General features: G+C 40.6%; 1 protein-coding gene across 2 annotated transcripts in view; it reads left to right on the top strand.

Moving 5' to 3' along the window:
• DOCK8 (dedicator of cytokinesis 8) overlaps positions 1 to 9,545 on the top strand; it is a 197,068-nt gene that overhangs the window by 124,391 nt on the left and 63,132 nt on the right. Inside the window, exons 19-23 of one of the 2 annotated variants that reach the window (XM_004677620.2) lie at positions 468 to 563; positions 1,158 to 1,392; positions 4,579 to 4,743; positions 5,662 to 5,831; positions 8,357 to 8,452. In XM_004677620.2, the coding sequence (XP_004677677.1) occupies positions 468 to 563; positions 1,158 to 1,392; positions 4,579 to 4,743; positions 5,662 to 5,831; positions 8,357 to 8,452 (762 nt within the window). The remainder of the gene's footprint in view (positions 1 to 467; positions 564 to 1,157; positions 1,393 to 4,578; positions 4,744 to 5,661; positions 5,832 to 8,356; positions 8,453 to 9,545) is intronic. The other variant, XM_004677621.2, reaches the window with a different exon arrangement.

A 9,545-nucleotide genomic window follows, 5' to 3' on the forward strand; every position in this document is an offset into this window, starting at 1 on the left:
CCCCAGTTCTGTACGAATAAATAAATCTTTAAAAAAAAAAAAAAAAAAGATTTTGCTGAAATGGAAGTAATTGCACTCAAAACCACTAAGATTTCACTAAGTGAAAAGATATTCTATACTTTATCCTGACATATTGACTGAATGGAAAACTATGGAAATATTATTTCAACTCACAGAATTAAGTATTATTTATCAATGCTGGATGGGAACTTAAATACCACTCGTTCAAGCCCCTTCTCCAAGCATGAGAAAACAAGGGCCTTTAGAGTTTGACTTGTTAAAGTCAAGTCACTAGTTGAATGTAGAACTCAACTTGAGCACAAAAGTAGCTGATCCCACTGTCGATTATATTTATTTCCTAGGGAATTTTATATGTGTACAATCCTGACATTTATAGTCAAGTTGCTTCATTCTGCTTTTAGTAATCAGGAGAGGGAATTGAATTTTTTTTTTTTTTTTTAATACAGAAAGTCCCTGCACAGAATCCTCCCATTAAGTGGGCTGAAGGACATAAGGGAGTATTTAATATTGAAGTGCAAGCTGTTTCTTCTGTTCATACCCAGGTAAGGAATATCAAGGTCAACTTCAAATAAAAGCCAGAGGCTACTAATGAAGATGGGGTTGTAGCATGGTACCCTATAACAACCAGCCAGCAACATATCAATAAAAATCTGAACATGGATAAAATAAAAGTAACCTTTAGTTTTTTGTGGGGGCTTACAAGCCCATTCATAGAAAAAACTCACAGAAATAAGCATCCAAATGAAGGATCCATGTGGCTGAGAAGTCTTTGTTTAAAGCATTTATTTCTCTTGTTACCTCATTTCCTTCTGTCATATCTCCATCCTTTTTTTTTTAAAGTTCTGTTTTTCTGCTACTGTCTGAATTTTGAATGTTTAGACCCCTTTCTGATAATACAGACAGTATATTTATCTATTATACTGGTCTTTGCTTACAGAAATTGTCAGAGTCCAAATTATTCTTCATTAATAATTATCAAGAGGTTCTATTTTGTGCACATCCCTTTACAAAGCAGTCTGTAACCTTGGTCTGAAACATCTGTGTCATAGAGGTTCTGCCTCTAAAGGGCTGTTTGCATTTGTGAATCCACCCACAACTTTAATGACACTCATGAGGCCTCCCATCTGCCTTCCCAGGACAACCACCTGGAGAAGTTCTTCACCCTCTGCCACTCTCTGGAGAGCCAAGTGACCTTCCCCATCCGTGTGCTGGATCAGAAAATCTGTGAGACAGCACTGGAGCACGAGCTGAAGCTCAGCATCATCTGCCTTAACTCCTCCCGCCTGGAGCCCCTCGTGCTCTTCCTGCACCTGGTTCTTGACAAGCTCTTCCAGCTGTCTGTGCAGCCCATGGTCATTGCTGGCCAGACAGGTAGGAGGCCTGCATGGCTGGGAGGAGGCAATGGGAGGCAGAAATCCACAGAGTAGGGACAATGTGACCTTCCTTTCTTTTGATAATGTCAGTCCAGGAAGGCTAAGTTCAGTGTTTTGTTGTTTTTTTGTTTGTTTGTTTTTCTTTTTTAAAATTCTCTGGGTTTATTTTTAGAAAATATATAAAATCGGATGCTTTAAGGTCCCTCCCTGGTGCACACCAGGTTAAGGCACAGCACTATGAGGCTGGCACAGCCATTGCAGCATGAGTTTGACCCCTGGCCAGGGGAGTGATGCACATGGTATGTCAGACCTCTCCTGACCTGCCCGCTGCTCCCCTCAGCAGCATATTTCCTATTCTGCTCCCCACTCTGTCCTGATGAGTCCTCTTGCCCCCCCGCACCTCTGGTCTGTACCTCAGTTCTGTATGTATGAATAAATAAATCTTTTTTAAAAAATAGAATGCTTTAAGTTATAGTTTTTTTTTTTAATATTTATTTATTTATTTGTACAGAACTGGGGTACAGGCCAGAGATGCGGAGGGTGAGAGGATTCACCAGAGACAGAGTGGGGAGCAGAACAGGCAGATCGATGAAGCACACTGCTGAGGGGAGCAGCGGGTGGGTCAGGAGAGGTCTGCCACACCATGTGGTCACCTCTGGGGCAGGCGGGAATCGAACTCATGCGGAGGTGGCTTTAGCTTCTCAGTGCAGTGCTTTAGCCTGCTGCGCCACCAGGGAGGGCCTAAGTTATAGTTTTAAAAATAAAAATGTATTGTTTGATTACAGACAGTCCATCAAATTCCACTCCTGGTAATTGATGACTTTCTTTTACCTCTCAGTTATTTGTGTCTTCTTGACTGATAAGGACATACAATATTTTAAAGCAAGATGCAACCTTTAGAGTGGAAGGAATTCTCTAAATTGAAATTCATTATGCTCATTTTTTAAATAAATATTTAATTCACATATAAAAATCATTTAAAGTGTGTTATTCAGTGTTTTTTCACAGTATGCACATGACTGTACAACTATGCTGTCTATTTCCATAGTCCCCAGTGAAACCTGATCTCTTTTGCATTCACTCCCCATCACCCCTTCCTTCAGGCCCTGACAACCACTCATCTATTTTCTATCTTAACATATATCTTAATTGCCTGTTTCTTTTTTTTTTTTAAGATTTATTTATTTATGCATACAGAACTGGGGTACAGGCCAGAGGTGCAGGGGCTGTGAGAGAATCTACCAGACACAGAGTGGGGAGCAAAACAGGCAGATCAGTGAAGTACACTGCTGAAGGGAGCAGTGGGGAAACAGGAGCTGTCTGCCACACCATGTCTGAGGATTGAACTCGCACTGAAGAAGCTGCAGCTAGCTTGCAGTGCTACGTCTTCATCCATTGTTCCACCAGGGAGAGCCTTAAATTCCTGTGTTTTGTTTTTGTTTTTGTTTTTAATTACCACAAACACAGTTTTTAAAACTGTGTTTGGAAATACTTTAAAACTGGCTTTTGTGGTTTTCCTGCCTCATACCAGAGAAGTCTAGCTGCTGTTCACAGTTTCAGCTGGACTTAAATGATTCTGTGTCAGCAAATCCAAAATCTAGAATTAAGCTGAGTTGTAGGCGAGATGACAAATCCAGAACACATTAGACCTCAGGGGACTTATACTAAAGCAGAGCAATAGCACAGGACAGAAGTCCTCAAAGGACACAGCTACCTACTGTGTAGCAGGGGCATAAAAACATCCATCTAGGGAAGGAAGACAGACTGGTGCTGGACAGATTCTTGAAGGAAGGGTAGGAGGAAAGTAGGCAGAAGCGGGGATAATGGCATGAACATGTCAAAAGCAGAAAAGCATGAGAGCATCAGGAGAGACATAAGTACAGCTGGGTTGTGGAATGAATGAATCAGTCTGGGTAGGTGGGCCTTGCAGAGCAATTGGCTAGGACACATGGGGGAACGTCCTCTTAGTCCCTGTTTGCTGCATGCCCAGGGAGTTGTCTTCTGTGGTTCCAGACAAGACATCCTGTGTGGTAGGCTAAACTTTCTAATGTGTAGCTGTTACCTCTCCAGCTAGATTCCTGCGGAGTGGCCACTGCTGTTCCCTGAGGTTTATTTCTATTCCTCCCACCCCTAATTTGGCACACTGCATGTTCCAGCTATTTCATATAGACTAGTCAGTAGACAAAATCTTCATTTGAACCTCTTCTCCATAGCAAACCATGTGGGGACAACAGGGTGTTGGGATCGGCAGAGAAGATGCTAGTCTATAAGCATTTATTCAAAACTTAGCTGTGACAGACTTTATGGGAAACACAGTGGGGTGAGAGTTATGAGAAATTTGCCCCCAAAGGGCTTCCAGCTTGCTCCTAGAAATGGACACAGTTCCCTGTGATTGTTTCCCTTGAGCCTTTTACTAGGTGGAGTGGTGGGAGCTTTGTGGAGGAGATGGGATCATGCTGAGCACAAAAGGGCTGGTGATAATTTGCAAGTAGGCACAAAGAGAGCTTTCTAGTTTAGGACATGGACAGAATCACAAGGGTGAGAAAGAGCAGAATGTGGAGACTTATTTTAAGGGAAGTTGCAGTTGAACAGAAAATGGCACAAGGTTGGATCAGTAGGGTAAAACTACATGTGGGGCTTAGACCTCCAGAAAAAGCAAATAGCAAGTCAGTGACTCATACAGTCCACTGTGGGGTTGACAGCACACAGACTTGTTTGCTGTGGTCTGTAAACCAAGAATCCGTGTTGTGCAGCAGCACATCTCACACCATGGTGTGCGTGAGAATCACCAGGGCATCAGGTTAAATGCAGATTCTGCCTCATTAGGGCTGGAGTGGGGCCTGAGGGTCTGCATGTCTAACATTATACTGATAATGGCATTGTAGGCTCCACTGGGTAAGCCCTTTATAGCATGGGTTAGAGAGGGAGGGTGTCTGGACAGACTCAAGTCTTTGTCATGTAAAACCACAGCGCTGGCTGGAGGAGGAAGATAAAGTAAATGCTTGCAGTAGTCAGAGCGGCCATGCTGGAGCTTACTAAAACACCTCATTCCAGGCTATGTTCTTGAGCTCCTTGCTTCACTTGGCCAGTGGTCAGGATTCTCTGTCAGTGAATCAAGAACGTGCCACCTCGGGTTTGGTTAGAGTCAGCTGTGGGGTTACTCATTTTTCTCTTGATTCCTCAGCCAACTTCTCCCAGTTTGCCTTCGAGTCCGTGGTGGCCATCGCTAACAGTCTGCACAATAGCAAGGAACTGAGCAAAGACCTCCACGGGAGGAACTGCCTGCTGGCCTCCTATGTGCACTACGTCTTCCGTCTGCCGGAGGTGCAGAGGGATGTGCCCAAGTCAGGTAGCGTTGCCTGAAGCATGGGGTGCGGTCAGGGACCCTCAACCCCTACCCCATTGCCACATCATTCAAAGTAAAATCAAATTATGACATTTTCAGCATGATGCAAAATTTCATGAATACTGAAATTTTATTTCTAGGTTTTTCTCCCCTGCTTTCTTCCTCTCTTCTTCCCTCTTTTATACTCTAAGCATAACTGATTACTTGATAATTGCTCACTGGTACTTACCCATTTGGTAATTTCTTATTAAATTGAAAATCTTCTTAAAAAGATGAAGTCAGGATACCAAGGATGTCAAGATAATAATGCTAAGAAAATAATAATATATTTGATAACAGACACCCATTTTTCATTTTTCCCCCCTACTAAACTTTTGAAACAATAAAAACCCATTTCTTCCATCTTGTTACTTACATAGGTAATAGCCAAGCAGAATTCCTGATCAGCATGCTATAAAAATATAACAAATTCACAAAATTCCAAGCCCTAATGAAGAAACTTGGCATTTTTCTACTTGTTGTACAAGTCCCAACTAGTGTTTGTTTGGGGTGGGGGGGGTGTGAATGAAATTTGTAAATTTGTTTACGCTATGATTTCATCAGTTCTCTAGCAGAATGCAGCAAAAGGTAGAGCCACATTCCTTAATTTTACAGTGAAGAGGATAACAGTACCTGTTTTTTCTTGGTCTATTACCAGAAGTGTTTTCAGTTCAAGACAGTTCTCATCACATCCACTTGCCTTATACCCTACAAAAGCATTGCCTTTTGGCCTCCGTAAGCATGTGATATTAAGGGCCTAGTTCCAAGATCTACTCTAGTGGGTTTTCATTCTACTCTGCCTCCTCCCCCCACCCTTTTCAAGTCCAGTCATGGACTGATGATCCCTTTTCTGTTGACATGTGTGTTCCTGGCGGGACGCAGGCAGCTCCACTGTTCTCCCTGACCCCCGCTACCACACATTCGGACGCACGTCTGCAGCTGCCGTGAGTTCCAAGCTACAGCAGGCCCGGATGATGAGCAACAGTAACCCAGACCTTGCAGGGACACACTGTGCAGCAGACGAGGAAGTGAACACCATCATGTCTGCAAAGGTAGGGAAAATGGCAAAGCCTGAAAAGAGACACTGGTCTTAAATTTTAACTAGGAGAAACAACACAGAATCAGTCACTTCTATTGCCTGTTGGTTCAATGCTTTAAGGCTTAGCTTTAGAGCTATTGGTCTTCTGACGATTAGAAACCATTCTGAAAGTTGCAGGGACAAGAAAGTTTTTTAAAGCCTGGCTGTTTAACCACATGGAACCAATGAATACTATGAATTTTATTTTCAAGCAAAAAAATTTTTAGCTTTAATTTTTTTGATCCCTAGAAAGACTATATTTTATTTTGTTTTTCATATATGCCTTTTATATTCATTGACACCCATAGATTAGTTATCCTAAACAATAATTCCAAGGAGCCAAGCCAAATCTATAAGAAAATAAAAACTGAGTGTTGGTGACTTGCCCTATATTGCTTTTCCTATCATCAGTTCTTTGCTTTTTGTGTGATAAAGTTTACAACAGTTTTAGATTTATAGAAATGTCATGAATATAGATCAAAAAGTTTCTATATACATCACATTCCGTTTCCCTTAATATTTTACATTAGAAAGAGATTTGTGTCTCAATTGATGAATAATAATATTAGTATTAAAGAAAGTTGATATTTATTCAGAGTTTCTCAATTTTTCCCCACTGTTCATTTTTGGTTTTAGAACCCACATTATATTTTGTAGTCATATCTCCTTCGACATCTCTTGGTTGTGAAATTTCTTACTTTTCTTGATCTTGATTGTTTTGAGGATGGCTGGTCAGGTATATTTTCTTGAATGTCTCTCGTTTGTAGAACTTTTTTTAATTGTGAAATAATCCACACACCATAAAGTTCACCCTTTAAAGTATATAACTCCATGTGGATTTGTTTTTCTTATAAGGCTACTAACTCTTAGTGTGCATTTTCCTTCCAGTTTCCTGTGGCCTCGGAATGGCAAAGCTTTTAAAATAAAATTGTTTAATTAGGATAAATCAAACTCTATAGATTTAGGACTAGGTTCTCTTCTATAACTCACCCGTTTGGGGTGGTATGTTGTGAGAAGGGAATCTGGAGACCAGGCGTGGCTCTGGGCTCTGGCTGCAGCCAGCCTTTGGTCACAGGCAAGTCAGTTCTTGCCCTGGGTCTCACTTTGCTCCTCACCTCTTCAGAGGTTCTGAACTCTGGCTGAACTTAAGAATCATCTAAAACACAGGACCCAACCCTGGAGTGTTTGATGATTTATAAGTTGCAACACATGAAATTAATTGATATTCTATGCTTTTTTTTTTTTTTTAAACTTTAAAATCAGCCCAGGCATGTTCAGGAGCTGATTTGTACCAGTTTCTCAGAGACGATTTTTAAATTTTCAGGAACCTTTTGAACCAGTTGTTAAATACAGACATTGTTAAATTTTAATTACATGAACTAGCAATTAAATAAGATATATTAAGAACTAAGGTAATTTAAATGCAATGTGGATTGTATCCTGGAACAGAAACAGGACATTGGGGGGAAAGCTAGTGAAGTTTGAACAAAGTGTTTGACTTGGTTAATGATAATGTGCCGATCCTTATTCCTTAGTTTGGATAAATGTTAAGATAGTAAGATAAAGAAAACTGAATGAAGGGCGTACATGAATTCTCTACCCCTTTTGCCACTTGTCCATAAATGTAGAATTATTCCATTTTTTCCTAATTATTTTACATTTTTCTATTATCTACATTAATGTCTATTGTATCTGTGTAGTGGGAATACAATATAATTGTTTACTACTATATATCTCTTCCCAGTTCTGTCAGTGATGTCATGTTAACTTGAAATGGGCTATCATAGAAGGATTTATAACTTGGACATTGGCAGTTGTTACAAATCAGTCTCTTTCCCCTGATTGCTGGTTGTTAACCAGCCTCTAGCACACCATAGTTCAAGCTCATATTCAAGATCCTTTTAAGCAATACCATCTTCTGATTGCCTGGGAAAAAAACTGTCTGCCACTATCTTGGGCAATTTCGATCATTATGGTTGCTTTTAATAAAAGTAAAAATGTTAAATTTCTGTGTGGAGTAATAACTTTTAAGAATTTTCTAATTATTTTGTAACAGGGAGAAGTTATTGTCCAACTTCTTTTCAAAGTCCTTTTTTGATCATTTGTTAAATGCTGTGTATTAGAGCCAGTGGAGGAGACTGGGTACCCTACCACACTAACCCACTAAGAGGCACTGTTCTCACATGGTTTTATCCTGCTCTTTTTGTCAAGTCAAAGAATGCTGAAGGGACTACAGTTCAGCACATCTGGTTCTCAATTAGTTTTCAACTGTAGATTTCTCCATACCTAACTGTTAATAAGAAGCAAGTTGCAAGTAGGTATCCCTTTACCTTCTTTGCTTTGCTTCATATTCATTTGTGGCAGCTGCTTTTTAACCAGAAAAAGGAAACCCAAAGAAGTACATTAAAAATGAATGTTCAGGTTGTGATTTCCAAGGTCGGTTCATCTTTCCAGTGAATCACTGTTGGCTGACTGTGGAGTCTTGGTTGTGTATTTCAGAATGCTGATCGTAACTGCAACCGGATGTCTTACTATTGCTCTGGCAATAACGAAGTTCCGGGTTCCACTGCAGCCCCACGGCTAGTCAGCAAAAAGGTACTGAGCAGTGTGGGGACAATTTGCCTGTGCCCTCTCACTCTGATTGAAAACAGACACAAAAGAGGCTTTCCTGCCTTGTACCAATTCTCCTAACACACCTCCCCACACACCCCTTTCACAGACCTGGTACTTATCCCTCATTTTTTCACCACTTAACTGCCTGGTAACGCAGTGGTTCACTGACTTGACCATGAATCAGAATTACCCGGGTGGCCTGTTAAAATTCTTTGCTATACCCAACCCTCCCCCAACTCCACCCTACCCCACACCAACCCCAGGTTTCTAATTAAATAGTTCTGAAGTAGGGTCCCCAAATTTGCATTTTCTAAGTAGTTCCCATCTGATGCTGGTCTAAGAATCACATTTTAAGAACCACTGCATTAGCTTATTTGTCAGTAGAAAGGGCATAGGACACAACAAAAGCAAGTGTCAATACTTAGATTTCATTTATTTTAGTATGGCATATAAGACTAATGTGAAATGCTTCCTTGTAATTCTTTCTTGTCAGTCTTACCTGTGAGTTCAGAAACTACATACAAGCTGCCCAGCTGCTTGCCAGAAGTCTTTATAGTAACACAAATCTCTAATCACAGTCACAGCCTGTGTGGTCTCAGAGGTGGTAGGGAGAAAAGCTGTCCATCCCAAGTTTTCTCTTATGCTAGGCACCCAGAATTCTCACCATTATAGTAGTTACTCAAGTTAACATCTTGAGTGTCTTTCAAGAGGCCTATTAAAATGTAAATATGCTAATTGAATATAACACAGGAAGCATTTACAACTGCTAACACCTCTGGGAAAAGTTTATTGAACAGGCCAGGGGAGGGGGGTGAACCTCAGAAATGCTCACTTTTGGACTGGGTGTGGGGTAGACTAGACATAGAGGCCCTACTGGAACTAGTACTGGGAGACTAAAGTAATGTGGGCATCCAGGACAGGTACCAGGCATCTGATTTAAGTGAAAGATGTGGCTAGATAGTGAAAATAAATTTTTCATCTAGCCTAGGGATTTTGCAGTGTCTGGTTATACAACTTTTTTCTTTTTTTTTTTTCTTTTTTTTTTTTTAAAGATTTATTTATTTGTGCATACAGA

Source organism: Condylura cristata, unplaced genomic scaffold, assembly GCF_000260355.1.
Source record: "Condylura cristata isolate star-nosed mole 26May11 unplaced genomic scaffold, ConCri1.0 scaffold00006, whole genome shotgun sequence".
NCBI lineage: Eukaryota > Metazoa > Chordata > Mammalia > Eulipotyphla > Talpidae > Condylura > Condylura cristata.